The sequence below is a fragment of the Cavia porcellus genome, unplaced genomic scaffold, assembly GCF_034190915.1.
Source record: "Cavia porcellus strain 051 isolate PalLab524CR breed Dunkin Hartley unplaced genomic scaffold, mCavPor4.1 scaffold_11, whole genome shotgun sequence".
In the NCBI taxonomy this organism is placed as follows: Eukaryota; Metazoa; Chordata; class Mammalia; order Rodentia; family Caviidae; genus Cavia; species Cavia porcellus.
This window is the reverse complement of record NW_026947494.1, coordinates 64,871,549-64,890,016: the sequence shown is the minus strand read 5'-3', so window position 1 is coordinate 64,890,016 and position 18,468 is coordinate 64,871,549. Positions and strand designations below refer to the sequence as shown.

General features: G+C 44.0%; 1 protein-coding gene across 12 annotated transcripts in view; it reads right to left on the bottom strand.

Moving 5' to 3' along the window:
• Pde8b (phosphodiesterase 8B) overlaps positions 1 to 18,468 on the bottom strand; it is a 252,310-nt gene that overhangs the window by 52,260 nt on the left and 181,582 nt on the right. For 9 of the 12 annotated variants that reach the window (XM_063258386.1, XM_063258387.1, XM_063258377.1 and 6 more), the window contains 4 exons: positions 15,645 to 15,723; positions 12,117 to 12,257; positions 10,663 to 10,751; positions 8,618 to 8,678 (listed from right to left, as the gene is read on the bottom strand). In XM_063258386.1, coding sequence (XP_063114456.1) covers positions 8,618 to 8,678; positions 10,663 to 10,751; positions 12,117 to 12,257; positions 15,645 to 15,723 — 370 coding nt within the window. The remainder of the gene's footprint in view (positions 1 to 8,617; positions 8,679 to 10,662; positions 10,752 to 12,116; positions 12,258 to 15,644; positions 15,724 to 18,468) is intronic. The other 3 variants (XM_063258383.1, XM_063258384.1, XM_063258385.1) reach the window with 1 other exon arrangement.

Here is an 18,468-nt window from a genome sequence, read left to right as displayed (position 1 = left end):
GCTTCTCATTTCATGGTTGCCAGGCATGGGGGCATGGGACTGAGAGCCATGTGAGGACAAGGTATACCCTTCAACGTCACAGCCCTAGTAACCCACTTTCTCCAGCAGGTTCCACTTCCTAGCAGTCCATTAAGCAGGAGGGTACAGCGTTCATCATCTAGTCATCTCTCCACCTCTGCACACAGAACACTACATACCTGAGTCTTTGGGGGTGCTTCATATTCAAACCATAGCAGGCTGATTTAACAACCAACTCACAAAGTTACAAAAAATAACCCATCTTCAGCAGTTGGTATGGGCTGGCTCTGGCACACACTATGGAGGCTGAGAACAGGGCCACAGCTAGGGTAGGACAACAGGAGTCCTAGTGGGTGGACTGCAGTGGCAGTCCTGGAGTCAGAACTGTGATAAGGTCACAGCTTCAGAATAAAGCAGCATCAAGGACACTAGGGTTCCCTGGTCTGGAGTGTGGGAGGCTGAGTGAATAAGTCCTATCAGTCACACCAGCGATGACAAGGTAGCAGAGACGTGGACACATGGTGACCTCAGTCTCTTCTGCCTTTGTGTCAGAGTACTACTGATGCTTGCTGAACGGGTGAAAGGCTGGCTGGCCCAGGCTGAGGTAAATGCCAAAACCTCAGCAGGAAAGGGAATGAATTTCTTCTGAGGCATCAGCTATGAGCTGGTACTTAAGAAAAAATTTTTTCAGGGATTGCTAACACCCATAAATTATCTAAAAAAATCACTAAATATGTAAAATTTTAATAGAAATCAGGTTTTAAGTAACAAAATTTCTTGGGCTCTTAGTAAAACTCTCTAAAATAGCAGAATCTTTCAATAGTCCAAATGACACAAATCATATTAAAGTGTAGCCTTTGAAATTCAAATTAAGTTTAGGGGCAAATCCTCTTCTCCCCAAAGACTAACAGAGTATCAACTCTTTTAAATTCTAGGCTTAACTGCGTTAGCGATGAGTAGATAACATTAACCTTTAAGAAGCAATTCAGCTATATGTTTCCCATTCATTATCATTATATATATATTATAGATATATATCTATAATATATCTCAGATTTATATTTCAGTGTCCCCCAAAGCTCATATGCTCAAAGGTGGGGCTCTGAAGGAGGTGATTTGATCATGGGGGCATGATACTAATCAGTGGATAAGTCAACTGATGAATTAATAAATGAGATGTTAGGAGGTGAAGACTAATCAAAGGAGATAGGTCACTGGGGGTATGGCCCAGAAGGGTGAATCTCACCCCTCCTGCCTTGATTTCTCTCTGTCTGTCTGCTTCCTGTCTTCCCTGCTGTGAGCAATTCCCCTCTGCCTTGGAGCCAGCCAATTATGGCTGGAACCTCTACAAACTGTAAACCATAATAAACCTTCCCTCTTTAGAGTTGTGGGTATCATGTATTAATTAAAGTATTACTGAACCCATCTGACTTTTCTTAAGTCATGCTGATTATTTTTCTGTTAGGCCTTCATTACAGAGGCTCTGCCTTTGGAGTAAATTAATATAGGAAAGGGAGTATTAATAGTTTCATGCTGTACTAGCTAACATTGCTGATCCTGGACAAAATATTCAACACTTGAAACTTAAAGGAGGAATGGTTTACTTGGCTCATGGTTTCAAAGGATTCAGTCCATGGTAAGCTGGCCCCAACACAGAAGCATCATGCCAGATTGGTCTGGCAGAGCAAAGCTACTTAGTTCATGGCAGCCAGGAATCACAGGAGGGAAAGAATGCCAGAGAGGAAGGAATGAAGGACCAGATATAGATCTCAGGGTCATGAATCTATTACCCACCCAGACACACCAGAAGTGTGCTTTACTAATCCTCTGGTCTGTTCCCAAGTCAATCATGTTGACACTCCTATTGTCACACATACAGGGGGAAACTATTTCCAGTTCAGACTCAAAGTTTTCTCTTTTCCCATTCTCCCAACATTCAGTGACTTGACAGAGAGGACAAAAGAAGACAAGACAAAGAAGTTTCCTCACTTGTGCAGAGCACTGTACTGGCCATGAAAGGGTGAGTTTCTCTGCCAAAGCCAAGGACACCTATGTCTACCTCAGAATATCCTTGCTTTACTCACTCTCGGTTGGTCAAGTGACTCCCTCTTGGCTTTGGACCTCCAAGACCCTGGAGCCTTGTGAAGCTGTCATAACCAGTCTAGCAGACTCCCCCACACCAACATGGAACTGTCTCTCCATGCTCTGAGCCCAGGCACACATCAGCCCATGCCCACAATCCTGTCACTGAGTTCTCAGCACCCCTTCTCCCATCGCAGTCATGGAAACACCACCTCCCATGGCTCCTGAGCAGCAGGTGCTCATTCCTGCCTGTTCAGGGTTCAGCTGCTCCAAATGCGGTTTCCCAGGGGAACATGTGGTTTTGCAACATCAGAAGCCTTTCTTTAAATAGCTTCTTGTAAATATGTTCTGAAGCTAAGTGGAAAAATTTGGATAATTTTGTTTACTTCATGGCTTTGCCAAATATATCCATAAATATTTTTGGGACACCTGCTGTGAATAGGGTACATATGTACAAACTCTGTACTGAAGTGGCACATTGAAGACATGAAACGTGCTCCAAATGTGAACAACCAGTTTCTGAGGCAATTGAGGTCATGTTATCCATTACAGTAGCCTTTTCCTCAATCTTGTTTTAAGGAGTTACACCTGGATACCTGCCTTGATACATAAGCAAATAAATACCACGTGAACTGTGTATCAGTTACACACAGACCAAAACTCTCCATGGAATAGTAATTGGGAAAAGGAGGTCTGGAGGGTCAAAGAGACAATGAAAGCAATCCTTGTTGACCATTTTAAACTCAGAACAAGATCCTGTTCATAGACTAATGATCAGACTTTACAACATCTGAGTCTTGAAGCCATTCTTGATCAACAACTTCCAAACTCTAGCACATTTGAAGCTTTGTTAAAATGGTGCTGAAGCCATCTCCAGTTTCTGACTCTAAAGGTCTGATTTCACAGTTCTAACAAATTCCTAGGAATATATCTGTTGTTGCTTCAGGAAACTATGCTCTGGGAACCACTAATCAAGTGCACTCTTCAGTGAATTCCTCAGATAGCTTTTCCCACCGAATGCTGTCTACTTCTATGGGGTTCCCTCCCACGGTGAAGAGCTTGCTATCCACTAAGGTTACCAAATTTGATCAGGTATATTGACTGGCCACCCCCTAAATGTCCAGCCTCATATGAGCCTCACATTTTCCTTTTTTTTTTTTTTTTTTTGCCTTCGAGGCCTACATGTTCCTTTTTCCCACGAAACTGTCACAAAACTGAGGGGCTCATTCTCAGTCCTGCCCAGTGGAAAAGTCCTGACACTTTTCACCCTTTATATCTTGTTTTACACAATGGATTGGCTTAGTCTTGTGCATCACTGTTATAGTAAACTCTACTGTTTTCCTAATCTGTACAATTTCAAGATTATAGTCCTGAGCAACAAGAGTAAAGCAGGAGGCATTACAATCCTAACTTATAAAGTGACAGTGATACAAACAACATGGTACTAGTACAAAAGACATGTAGATCAATGTAACAGAACTGAGGATACAGAAAAAAAAACAGCTGATAAATATATCCTAGAGGAAAAATATCCTCTTTAATAAATGGTGCTGGGGGAAAAAATAAATGGTACTAGAAAAACTGGCTATCACATGCAGAAGACTGAATCTAGACCCACATGTCCAGAAATGGATCAAAGATCCCAGTGTCAAAACAGAAACAATCTGGAAGAAAAAATAAGTAAAACCCTTGAAGACATAGGTTAGGCAAGAACTTTCTGAACAGAATCCCAATTGCACAAAAAATAAACAAACAAAAACACCCCCCAAAACATCAAGAATCATGAAGTGGGATCATACCAAATTAAATAGCTTCTGCATAGCAAAGAAAACAACCAGCACAGTGAAGAGACAGCCTACAGAATGAAAAAATTCTTGGCCTGGTATGCCTCAGAAAGAAGACTAGTATCTAGAATACACATAGAACTCAAAAATACTTCTACCACCAAATTAAAACCCCAATAAAAAATGGGCAACAGACACTTCTCAGAAGTAGTATAAATGTCCAACAAATACATGAAAAATGTTCAACCTCTCTGGCCACTAAAGAAACTCAAATTAATACTGAGATTCCATCTTCCAGAAAAAAGGCCATCAGCAAGAATCAAATAACAACAAATGCCTGCAGGGCTGCATGGAAAAAGAAACCCTTCATGTCATTGGTAAACTAGTATGACCACTATGGAAATCAGTATGGAGACTCTTCAGAAAACTAAAACTAAATACCATTTGACCCAGGTAGTCCCCTGGTAGGCATCTCCCCAAAAGAGTTAAAGATATCGTAGCCATGTATAGCAATATAGTTTATAATAGCTAAATCTTAGAAGTGTCCATCATCAAATGAATGGATAAAGAATGTAAATACAATGAGGGACTACTTTGTCATAAAATAGGATAAAGTCATTTGTAGGAAAAAGTATGCATCTTGAAGCCATAACATTAAGTGAAATAAATCAGTCACACAAGATTAAATATCACATTGTTTCTCTTATATGAAAAATCCACAATACCATTAAAGAACAATCAAAAAAGACAGTTAATAGGAAGTAGGGGACCAAAATATGGAAGGATGAGGGGAGGTGGGGAGTAGGAGACCAAGAAAGATTAAGATGTATTACACACACGTACCAATTCCTCATGGGAAGTAAATAATTATGTACAGCAAACATGTAGTAATAAATAAAAACAAAAATAGCTTATTATAAACTAAGATATTCATCCCTGGATCCCTAAAAGTAGTATCCCAAGTGAGATTTCATCATTGCAAATTTGGCCAGTTCAGCCCACTTCCACCCTGACTACTCCCACATAAGTGACATGAGTAGAAAACCCCTCAGAGGTGCACATCACGGTGTCAGTCCTCAGATCACACCCTTGCTACTTTTCAAGGCTGAACAACCTTTGCTTGGGAAATGAGGGAGAGTGGGGCCAACAGAGTCCCCAGGTCAATGCCACTCTCCTGCCCTGCAGAGCCCTGTGTGACAGGACGGCAACCTGGCCTTATGCACGGTCAGCCAGTGCTCTGGATCCTCAATGGGCTTTCCCTGAATCCAGTCATGTTCTTCCTGTATGTACAACGCTGATGTGGAACAAGGGACTTTTTCCCCAGAGCTGATCATGCATGGGAATCTGTCTGACTTTGCAACAAACCTGCTTCCTCTTACAGGACAGGAGATACTTGCACTCCCCTGAAGGCTTCTGCCTGGCCTCCAGGATCATCTGTGCACAGGTGGGGGACTAGGCCATCTGAAGGATGCTGCCAATTGCAGCCCGGCTTCCTCCTCACTGACTTCCCATGTTATCTCTCAGGGACTCCATGCCTGCCACCAGCACACAGGCCTGAGGGGCTGGTATGCACTCCCATCCTCACAGCCAGGCCTGGGAGGAAGAAGTGAGCACAGTGATACCTGTGTGATGAGACTAAGGCAGCAGTGAGGAGGCCCCTTTGGTGAAGAGGCTCCATTCCCCAGACCTGGCTCTGGGCAGGCTTGGCAGGAGCTTGTATAACACTGGGGTCCTTGGCCCTATGCAAATCTGACTCTTGAACTATGATAGCAGATCCCTGAAATTCCACGATGCATGTCATGCATTTGGATTCTGACTTGTACAAAGGCAAAAGCTTCATGGTTCTCATATCCTCAGAATGGGAGCATAAAGGCATCCAGACAAGGCTGGGATGGCATTTGGACTTGTATGCAAAGGATGTGTGGACTGGAGTGGGGATACTGGGGGCCTCAGAAAGCAGGAAATTCAAGGAGGAAAATTATAATCTAGAAAGAGGGTTGTCACCCTCTGCAAAGAGCCAGATAAGGTAGGATGTAGGTTGTGCAGGCCACAGTCTTTGCTGGAGGGCTCTGTCCTACTGTGGGGTGTCAAAGCTACCACAGAGTAGGATGCTATATTCCAGAACACTGCATGGACAGAGCAACCCACCTCTGACCTGCAGTCTGCAGGGTCATCCATCCTACATGCTCCTTCACCAGCCCCTCGTCTTGCTGGGCAGCTCACCCTACCCTGGGCTCTGTTATGTTTGACCTGCTCACCAGTCTGTGGACCCCATGGCTCCTGGAGCAGAGACTCTGCCCTTCTAGAACCAGCCTACAGTAGCTGTTTGGCTCATACCTCGGAGGAAGCATGCAGAGAGGGGGCAATGTTTGCAGCAAACAAACCTCTCTGAACATTTCCAGTCCCTTGGCAAAGAGCTACAGTGCTTGCAGAGGAAAAGAAATCTTTGCTGATGACAGACACAGCCAGAAGTTGGCTGCCTGGCTTATAATTCCATCCTCATTAAAATACAAACCCACAAATCGATTCTGACATGAAAGCTGAAGCCCATCAAAGCTGGAATAGCTGCTGACAGTGCGCAGCCACACATTCTAGCTTCCTTTGCTGAGCATCAGCAGCACTGGAGCCAGCCAAGGGAGAAAATGCTTTATTATTAGAAAATCTAAGTCTCTCTAGGCCTCAGCAGCATGATTAGGTGACGTCAGTGGCTCAGGGTCTCCGAGCACTACGTTTCCACTGCTCAGAAGAACACTGATTCACAGTAGTAAAGGTGCCTGCTTCTATTTAGAGCTGCAGAGGACAAGTGGTGGCCCTTACTTTCTAAGTTTCAGGCTTGTCTGCTTTCCCTGGGCAGGAAGAGTCACAACTGGCAGGGGATCAAGATTGAGCCTATTTCATTCAACAGTCTATGGGCCTTCTATGAGCCAGGCAGCTGGCCATGGAGACCATGGAGAGGACAGGGCGTTTAACACACATACCTATGACAGCAGCTAGGGGGTGATACAAGGCAGAGAAGGTACCTTGGAGGCCCGAGGAGGGCGGCTGCGTCTGAAGGACTGATAAGATTGGGACATGTGGAGTTGCAAGGGGACTGGTGACAAGACAAGCAGCAGTACCACACACTGGGGTGAGGGGTTAAGGCTGAATTGGTGGGGAAACGGTACCTGATTTGGGACCAAGCTGTCCTGACGAAAGAATGAAAGAGCTCTATGGGCTAGGCCTAGCCTGTGACTTCCCAGTCCCCAGATGGCAGCTGGCACTGCTCATGCTCAGCAGCTGCACCTACAAAGACCTCAGGATTGCCTGTGCTGCTCCTGTGCTGTGCTGCCTCTTCTGTAGACCCCGTCTTCCTTCTGGCTCTGTTTCAGTGTGGCTGCTGGGAGAATCTTTTTTCCTATGAAATACATTCCCTTCCTTTCCCGAAGGTCTCTAAGAAATTGCCTCCCTGAGTGACTCTCTGGTATTAACTGAGCATTTTCTGATTCTAGATTAAATTCTCAGCGCTGAAGGAAGCATTGTAGGTTGGACCAAATCTGATACTTAAGCACAGAGCCCTAGATACCACCAGTGCCCTCAGAGGCCAGCCACAGGCTCTCTAGATTCGGCCCTGTCATCCCTCCAGAGTTGCTGTCACTGGGGGGGCTGGTGGCTCTGGTCCTGTGATCGCACCCTCATGCCAGGTCTTCCCTCTCTCTGCACTTCACAGGACCCTATCCCACATAACACCCCAGAAACCTTGCAATCCCTTAGAGACACCGTCTGTTCTTCTAAAATCTTCACCAAAGCAAATGGCCATAGTTTTCAAAACTAGATTATTGCTAGTTATAGTTGTTGTATACTTTTTTTTTTTTTTTGGTACTGGGTATCAAACTCACTACCTTGTGCTTGCAAAACAGGCACTTATGCCACTGAGCTAAATCCTCAGCCCCTGTTGCATACTTTTAAGCCAACAAATTATGAAGTATAAATTGAAAATCCACATGATCAAGTAGTAAATGTATAAATTAAATAGAAAAAAAGACCTTTACTAATACTGCTTACTATTTTAAAACAATGGTTAGAAGTTCCAACACATGGTAACTTACTAAAATGTTCTTTTAGAAGACAGTATTCAAAAGAATTGCTCTACGTTAGGGATACCCCCCCCCCCAGCCCCTGGGCCACCAAACAGTACTGTTAGGGCCTTGGGCCAAGTGGTAGAGGAGGGGTAGCCAAGAAGCTTCTCCATCTGGACCTGTCCCCAGCTGCCCTGAAGAGCCCAGGTCCTGTCACTGGCACTCAGTCCTATAGAAGCTGGGGGCGCAAACCCCACTGTGAACTGTGTGGAAGAGCCATGCAGGTTGTGAGCTCCTCTCTGTCTCCTGAATCCATCCCCTCCCCACCAAGAAATCGTCTTGTGAGAAATGAGTCCCTGGAGCCAAAAAGGTTGGGGAACCCTTCTTGTCAAAAGTGATGCATGGTAGGAAATGCTAATTTGGAATGAATCTTACTATCATTTGGAGGAAGAATTCTATGCTGTCATAAAGTGGACTGGGCTGGAGAGTGAGCCACAAGACCCAGCATAACCAGTGAGAGAGGCTTGTGGGACAACTGCGACAAATGTCTATGGAACTGTCTGCTTTTCCCATCAACCTTCTTTGCTGACAAGGAGCAATGGAGGACACGCAGAGAGCAGCAGAGGAAAGGGAACGCAAGGCCACACTGACAGTGACAGGGACGGCCCAATACTGTACCTGCTTGTTATGGTCAGTGGTACAACACAGCTTCTTGAGTGACACAAAATGCCTAATTTTCCTAATAACATAAATAATCAGTGATTAGTGAGTCAGACAGGAGACCATTCAACAAGTCAGCACATGAAAACATTAGCATAGTCTTCTTAAAGCAAAACTCCAGGGTTTCTCTTAGGGTAGAATTAGAATTGAAGCAAAACTCAAGCCACAAAAACACACTTCTCATAGGAGTGCCCCGTACCCCTACAGGACATGTGTCCCTGCAGCTCATCGCTGGCCCCCAAACCTTCCTCAGCTGTTCTCTTTGTAGCTGTCTCCTGCAGTTCGGGGCCTAGATATCATCAACAGTAGGATGCAATGCTACTGCAGATCAACTGGTTTTAATTCTGCTGACATGAGTAGTTTTTATTGCTTATATGAAAAGCAATAGACTCATTTAAACAGTATCCAAATTTTAGGGTTGCTTTTTTTGTGTGTGTTAAATGTTTCACATTATTTCACACTACGGTTGTCTCCTAATGGAAGTTTTGTTATTGTTTGCTATTTTTCAGGCTAAGAATAATCCTTTTATTTCAAGGTCACAGACAACATCCTAAAACTCAGCCTACAGCCTTGCTTACTGTTAGCAAACCATAGCCTGGGCCACTGCTTTTGGAAAAAATCAACTTGGGGGATTTTTCACTGAGAGCAAAGGCATCAAATCCAGAAATTATGATAGACTCTATGTCCCAGAAGGAGATGGGACATCCTCTTCCTTTATCTCGCTCTGGTTCACTTTTCACAGGATGATATTAAAAAGAGCATAGAAAGTATGGGTTATTCTGTAATGAGCTCCACTCCTACAGGAAGGAGTAAAACTTCCCTATTTTTAATCAGACTTGCCTCTGATAGCTCACTGCATACAATTAGGGGAAATAATGCTGAAATTGTATCTGGATAAAAGAATTTTTTCCTCATCTGTCAAATAAAAAAAATTATTCTGACAGAAATTACTAGGTAATAGGAAGTTACTTCTGCTTTGGTTACCCAGAGGTTCTATTCACACACACATACATACATACACAAAGTGAATCTATGCTTTCATTTCTAGAGTAGACAGTCTCAGTATGAGGACAAAACAACTTGGCCTCTGAGGGTGTTAGCTTCTCCTGGGGCTCTGTGCTCTGAGTACTGGGACATGCCCATGCCTGTCAGGATGAGGGCCTGGGGGAGCCTCTGTGATACAGGGGGACCATCAGTTGGGCACATATCTGTGCCGGCAACCTCCAGGCCAAGGAGAGACACAAACTACAAAACAGCACCACACAGCCATCGGTGGTCTCTGAATTTCTAAGAGCATAATTCTCAGACTAACTGAAGGCCAAACCTTCTACCAACAGCCTGTGATTTTGGGGATGTTGAGTTTTCTGATCATACAAGTTTCAAGGAACTCAGACAGACCTGAGCATCATAAGTAAGACTCCCTTGGTTCTGGTTCTTGGCATAAACATTGCTATATTTTTTGTGTTCATTTGTTTGCTTGCTTGTTTAAATGTCCCATGTTACGTGTTCCTTGTAGACCAAAACTCTCATGCTGTGTTGACCTCTGGACTCACTGACAAAGCTCATCAGCCAGGTGATCTTGGGGGTCCTGCTGGGCTTTGGGAACCTTCTGACAAGTGAACTGGGAGAAGGAAGAACAACTTCAGATTTCTCTCCACAAATAAACAGGTGTCTTCACACCATCTGAAACCCCTGCAGTCAAGGCCCTCAGCACGTCCCTTGTCCTGGGTCTTGGGAGTGGTAGGGTCGCATGTAATGTGTAGGCTGAGAAGCTGGGGTGTGGGCTGAGGCTCTGTGAGAGACTTGGAGCAGGAGCATGGGGGCTGCAGGAACACGGGGGCTGCAGCTGCCTGGGCAGAGAGGCCCTCAGTAACCTACCGCAGATGGCATAGTCCCCATCCTGTGTGGACCTGATCTCACCTTAGCATTCCAAAGTGCCAAGTCAATGCCCACCAGGCCCATGTACTCAGTGGCAATGGAAGAGCAGAAGAGTTAGCTCTCACCCTCCTTGGCCAATCACTGGGGTGATCTTCACGTGCTGCTGGATGCTGTCCCCAGACTTTCGTCGGGCATAGTAAACTCCCTGCCACTCCTACATGAACAAAGACAGCTCTTGAAATCCTTTTGTCAAAGCACACAGCTGAGAGGGCCCTCACAGGCTAAATAAGAAAGTGCCCATAACCTCTGTGACATTTTTACAAATTCTGTTGGATCACTGCACTCATGCAACACTGACATTGTCACTACGTACAAAGACAAAACAGAGACCAACATGTCCACTGCCAGGCTGCCTGTTCTGGGAGCCAGGATAGTAACCAGGGCTGAAATTCCTCAGCCCCACTGGTGCCACAGTGCCAAGTCTGAGAAGTCTTCCCTGAGACCTTCACACATGGTGAGCTTGCTGTCATCATCCTTAATTTACAGATAGGTAAACTGAGGCTTACTCAAGTGACTGACCCACATTAGGAAACAGAGAGAGGCTGGTTATAACTTTGCACCTCTTCACCTCTCCCTAAGCCCCCCAGTTCAGGTTCCCCCAGGGTTACTCTGGCTCCTCACTATTTATAGTCTCTGGACCTGGGGTGGGGGTGGGGGGTGTTCAGTAGGGAGAAGGAGCAGGTGAGCCCTAGGAGCCCCAGCACTGCACTGTTTCGAGGTCAGAGTGATGAAGCCAGGAACTGAGGCCCCCTCCTCCAGGAGGTAGCTAATAAGTATGCTCCCTGCTGCCAATTTAAGTGTGGTTGAATTCACTGGGCAAAATTCTTGAGAGTAATTTACAAATCTTCTGCTTCCTTTTCAAGCTGTTAAAACAATTAATTTTAGACATCATCTGTAATCCAAACTTTCCCTATAAAATGGCCCGTAGCCACTCAAGATAGTGGTCAGCAAACTGCTGGACGATCGCTAATGGAAGGGAGAAGGAACAGAACCAGGCAGCATCTGGAATGCTTTCCTCCAGAGAACTGGGCTGGAGAAGAAGCCCCTCCCACTTTCCCAAATGCAAGGGACCAAATGCAAGCCACCCAGGGAACAGGTAGGGTGGGACACAGCTCCCCATGAAGACTGAACAGCAATGGATACACACAGCAGAAAAGGACACCTAAGCAGAAACCGAGAGCCCCTGTCAGTACTGACACTAAGTTCTCCTAGTCCCTCACACACTGCTGCACTGCAAACACAAGTAGCTCTCAGGGTAGACCCTGCTCAGATGCAGGTGCAATATTCCAGCATGACACAGGACATACTCATCTGGGGGGCTCAGGGCTCTTTCACAAAATAGTATCCTGCATCATCACAGGCATTGCACTAACCTAAGATCCCACACTCACAGATGCTCCTTCTGCAGACATTGGATATCTCCTGCTGAACTGCACTATTATTAAAGAAGCCACTCTTAAGGACAGACATAAACACTCCCCAGGTGTGGAATGTGGACTGGTCTCATCAGCTCACTCACCTTTCCCTTCTTGATGCACGTATTGATGGTGTCAAGAAGGTCTGCCCGGTTCTTGTCACTCTTGGGCAGCTCAGCGAGTTCTTTCCCCAGGAGCTCCCCTTTGTGGTAGCCCATCATCCTCTCGAAGGCTGGGTTGACATACTGTTGGGAGAGGGGAGGAGGGCACATGTCAGCATCCACAAGGACACTTGGTGGGACACAGGGGCACCAAGCAAGAGGTTCCCTGGATAGCAGCTCTCTAATGCAGGCATCATTGGCCCTGCAGTGTCCCTGACCCCCCAGAGTACAGGTCTTGCTCCTGGGTGGTGATTATTCATTTGGCTGCTGGACCTGTTTCCTGCAGGAAACTGGAAGAAACTGTTCAGTGAGAAAGGGCAGGCAGTCCTCACTGAACAGCCCCAGGCTCCAGTGAGCCTCATTCACCATCTGCTGCCCTATGAAATCAGGAAAATCTCAGAAGAAAACAAACACAAAGGCAGCTTCATGGTACAATGCTTGCCCAGCACTACAAAACAAATTAGTACAATAGAGCTCAGCACACACATCTGTGCAAGGCAAAAGTCTGACCCCACATCTCCTGGCCACAATCTGCTAGTGCCATGGTTGGGGTCACTTCTGGGCTAATCTGAGCAAGCACAGGTAATCGTGCTGGGAGGCAGCCCTCTGGAGTGGGGCAGGCATCAGGTAGAGAAGAATCAGCTGGTGCCCTGGAAGCCTCTTGGGGAGCTGGCATTTAGAGCTAGGGTCTTAGCTAAGCTGGGTCCCATCCACTGATCTCTGTCCGAGGCTGTCCGTGATTACCAGGTAAGAACAGGTGCTGGGGGCAAGGGGTGCAGAGTATGGGAATGGGAGCCCCTGAAGCTGGGTTATGGTTTTCTTTGGGCTCAGTTTCCAGGCATCTGCAGCTTCACAGCCATACCTACCAGGGCTGAGAGGACAGTGGTCATGAACTGGGCAACAGGAGAGCCCTAAGGGAGATGCTGCCTGGGGAATGCCTCTGACTCACACCCCTCACTCCAGGGTCAAGGGCTCAGACAGACGCTCCAGCCATGAGAACCATGGGAGTGGCTGGAGAGGAGGCTGCCCCTGAGCAGGGTAGATCACAACTGAGCCCACCCCTGCACATCAGGCCAGCTTGGTGCCCTGCACCAATTCCTGCCGGCTTTGACTTCCTTCTCTTCTAGGCCTCCTGCATGGGCTGTCTGACTTGAGCGCCTTTCTTCATCCCTGCCTCACCAACTCAGCACCAAAATGTCCCTCTCTTCCTCTAGGAAGCCCTCTTGGACCTCTGGCCAGTCTGAGCTAGTGCCTGTCCCAAGAGCTTCCCACAAGTCCCGTGCTGACTTCTAGCAACTTAATTCCATTACATGGGATAAGCTCTTTACAGCTCTCTCCCATTAAATGCTGCATGAAAATCCTCTGGGGCCAAGGCCATTTCGGAGTTATGTTCGGGTAATCAGGGCTGTTTGGTACATATCTGATGAGTGAACAGAGGATGTGCTGTTTCCTTATTTGTTGGCTACAGTCTTTCACATTTTCATACGTGTGGTTGTAGCACTCACAGCCCTTTTTTCAATCAGGATCAGAATACAGCAGGTACACCAGAGTCCCAGAACCAAATTCAAACACTGGCTCTGCCTGTGACAGGCTGTAGAACCACAGGCAAATCACTTAACTTCCCAGGTCCTAGGGCTTCTCAACTGTCTTTTCCTTTTTCTTTCTTTTTTTTTATCGGTACTAGGGATTGAACTCACGACTGCCTGCTTGAAAGGCAGGCGCTTATGCCGCTGAGCTAAATCCCCAGCCCCTTTCTCAACTGTCAAATGGGCATAACAGTAGTACCTGGCTCACAGAAATGTCTTAAGGAATAAATGAATATATATTGCTCAGAACTGTGCCCGGTACAAGGTTAAGATTCACAAATATTTAAAGCAAATCTAGCTTAGATAAATGGAAGGAGAGAGACAGGAAGAGACAGATAACTGATACTACTCTTTTAAGTGCTACAACCTAGCCTCTGAAGAGCTGTACTCACAAGGAGGCACCAGCTATTTAGCTGTGCACTCTATGAAAGACACCAATGTCAATCATGAGCATATACAAAACATACTGTCCAACATGACTCACCCTCGAGACCTTAGTGCAAGATCATTTTAGTGTTCCCTCCCATGTCACACTATATGTTCAGCTTCTCCTTACTTTCTCTTACTTTGAGATTTACACTTCAGATTGCTGGTGTATCTTTAACAGTAGCACAGAGTAGCTCAGGATAAGATTTCCCTGTCTTACTCAGAAACATTTTGAAGCAAGGAGATCCCTCCATGTCCCCTTTATAGACACTGGCTGTCCTCAAGCCCCTGGTTCTTTCTGCCAGTGTAGAGGTCAAGAGTTGTTTTATGTCACAATGTGCACATCACCAGGGTACCTCCCATGGGGGCCAGGGTTTGCTGACTACCAGTTGCTTATTTTAGGATGAAGGACTCAGTTCCCTGCTCAAGCAGAAAAGGCAGGTAAAGGCAGGCAACCCTGATATTAGTGTGACATCACTGAAGTCACAATCTAGTTGTCCACAGCAGAGTAGGGTGGTGCAAAAGCATGCATGTTTCCTAATCAGAACTGACACAAGGGCTTGGTCTGTAACAGGGATGTCCTGGCCACCTCTGTGGGCCAAAGGTTACTAAAACAGGCCAGTAACAGCTGGCATCAAACACAGATGCAGATCCATTCCAAGGAGTAGCAAGGAAAACAGTCTAAAAATATAGACAAAAAGAACCAAGCAGGAAAGTTCTAGAGTCAGAAACCCAGTTGTGTGTTGGTTTCAGTGCTTATTACTAGGGCTTCCTTGGAAAATTCCTCGACCTTGCTGGACCACAGACCTCACCTGGGCTCTCAGCCAGTCATGGCCCCTTCCTACTGTCACCGAATGGGTCCCCTGGGGCATTACACAAGACAAAATATGTATGTGGAGGGGGTAGAATCCTAACCAGGTCTATAAATCTGATGCAGGCAGGCCAACACCAAATAGTGCAGAGTATTTTTAAATGTAGATATTTTGTTCTCCAGCAGTTAAAATAAAACCTCATTTCAACAAAGGTTTGTCTAATATACAGATTTCTTTAGGGAGATGACATTAGTATAATACTTAGATACTTATAATTAGACATCAACCACAGGCAAATGAATGTGTGCCTTTGAAAACATTCTGTTTCTATAGACATTTGTAAGTATTTGTTCTCCAGATCTGATTTACTTCTGTATAGGTACTGTCTTGACCAATGGTCCAAAGAATTTACCACATCTCTGTCAAGGAAATCACAGGTTCTAATCTGAATTAATAATTTTTATTCTTTACTGAATATCTTATTCTTAATCTAAGCCTATCAATATTCTTTGCATACTTTGATTTTCCTTTCTTCAAAGAAAATGTGCTGATATATGAGGATTATGGGAAAGTACTTGACACAGGATAGCTCAAACTTGAAAGATTCTACTGAGATATCTAATGACACAGAGTGTTTCTTTTCATACCTGAATCACGTGGTCATCACTTGTTATTTCTATGGCTTCATGACAGTGGTCTAATGCTGTAAACACTGAATTACAGGCCCTGAAAGATGCAAAAGCCTACTGTTAGATCTATGAAAAACATTTGTATTTTATCTGTTGGTTTAATGAAGTAAACAGAGTCCAGTTCATAATGCTCATATACTTTTATTACTGTTACAGTCTGAATATTGATGCCCCTTCAAAATTGGACACTAATAATGAAATGGTATTAAGAGGTGGGCTTTGGAAAGTGATTATTGTGAGGGCTCCACCCTCATGAATGGGACCCTTATAGAAGATGCCGAAAGAGTTCCCTGGCTCCTCCGCCATGTAAGGACATAGAAAGTCCCATCTATGAATAACTGGCCCTCACCACACACTGAACCTGCTGGTACCTTGACCTTGAACTTCATAGCCTCTAGAACAGTGAACAGTAACTTTTGTTATTTACAAATTACCCACCTCAAGGTGTGTTGTTACATCTATCTTGTATTTTAGGAAGAAAATCTTTCAAACTAAATGCACACAAAATTCATATTTATCTGTATATAATTTAAAAAGAACTGTAATTCAGCAAAAGCTGAATGGATGAGGTGCGTGTTGAATGAAACTTCAATACTGACATAGAGAGCACAGGGAATAAAGACTCAGGCAAGACTGTCTCCTAAGTTCCATTTGTTCTGTGTCACTGCTATTCCACTTCCTTTACAGTCGTGGTCAGGGTTAAATCAAGTGCTATCAGTCAGACAAACCTCATCAGGCCCCAAATGGACCTGAGATTTTCTGGCCTTTTGCAGCAGGCACAGAAAGACTTTTTTCTCCTCTTGCTTTTGTGGCATTACTTTGTTTTGAGCCATACAGGCCGGCGGAACCTCCCTTACCCAGTACACGTACCTGTGCGTCTCTAGGATGCTACTTTTGGCTGTAATTTTAACTAACTTCTAAATCTAGAGCAACTCCAAATACAGTAAGTTATTTACTGTCCAACCCAGTAAGTATATAGCTAGCGCTGCTATTTATACTGTCAAAAGAATCCAAACAAATGCTTTTTTATCCATCACAAAAAGAAAAAAAGCTGATTTATTCAATTGATATTCCTTCTTATAAAACAAAACTCTTACAATGTGATTTTTCCACTCCTCAAGGCAGTCTAACTTTGCCACCCTGTTTTGATCAATTTATAAGGAAGAAGGCAGAAAGCACTGAGTGAAAGCTGGCTTTGTTTACAGTTACAGGACCTTAGGCAATATTTCATTTTTGCTTACTCATGAGTTCCTCAGCTATAAAATGAGGAATGATAATGTGTATTTCACAGGCTTTGTCTGGGTCAGAATTGATGGTTTATATAAGACATTTCTCAAAGTGCTCGGTTCCATACTGAAGAAGAATACAACACATGATAGCTGTTGTTATTTGTAAGATCACACAACAGTATTCCTTTATTCTCTAAGGCTTTCAAAAACCTTGGGCAAGAACACAAAAAAGAATCATACATTGTATTTACTCATGAGTGTACCTGAAAAGTCAAATCAAGAACTCCTATATCCAGTAATAGCAAGGTGCCCCGTACATGGAGTGAGAGATTTCAGCCCACTGGTGGCTCACATTTCTTTTTTTTTTTTTTTTTTTTTTTTTTAAGAGGAAAAAGAGAAAAACACAAAACAAACCAAAGCGGCGTAAGGGTACACGCAATACAGAACTACAAAACAAAACAAAACAAAACAAAACAAAAAACCATAACAGTAAGAAATTACCTGCTAGTAGATTACACACTATTTTCTTGAAAATAGTTCCTCAAATCACAGTATCAAAGAACACAAGGTGGACATTCAAACAGGGAGACTGCAAACAGCTGTGTTCAATGTTCCAAAAACATTGATAAAGTCAGCTATTTAACACCCCCAAACACACTTGCTGTTATATCCGTTAGAGCTCCTTTTCTTTTTTTTTTTCCCTCTCTTTTTTACAACAAAATTTACACATCTTGGATTTTATTACTCCTTAGTGCTTATTACTTTCTTTGGGGGGGGGAAGAATACAGTCAAATATGGCAAAACAAAGCTGTCAGTCAATACCAAGGATAGACGTAGCACATGGTGTAGAACAGAGTACAAGTTTATCAACAATGGTTATCAACGTTGTCCCTTGTTTCCTTAAAAAGAATTGTCTATCTTATTAGATATTATAAAGTTGGACAAAACAGTAGAGAACAAGACCAATAAAACTTAGGCATTGTAAACATTACAGGACTTCCAAAGAAGACAATAGTCAAACCAGAATGGGTATCTTAGTGAATCTTATTGTCTTCAAAGTAGTTGCCTATGTCTTCAAACTTGATACTATCATATAGAATGGAACAGAGTCTAATCAGTCAAAACAAGATCATGGGAGTACTACAGGACTTCAAAACAAGTTAATAGGAAATCGAAAAGAGTTACTATTTATATATCCTAATTTTTTTGAAATTTTTCTTTAATTAAGACAAACATAAGAAATGACTAAATAATTTTTTTTAAACAATAAGGGGGAGATTGAGATAAAACAGGACATAACAATATAACAATAGAGGTCACAGCATGACTGTTTAAATAACCTAGTACTTCACCACCTTATAACCTGACTTAATAGTAGTTACCATAGTGTCTTTTTCCTTGAAATATTTGGGTAAAACTTCATATACTCTAGCTTCAAATATTTTCCTATCAAGAAGCCCAGAATAAAGCCTTTCTAATTAATGAGTGAAAACTTTATAAGGCTTCAAGGCCACCTAATGGGGAATCATGATTACCACATATTTTTATATATT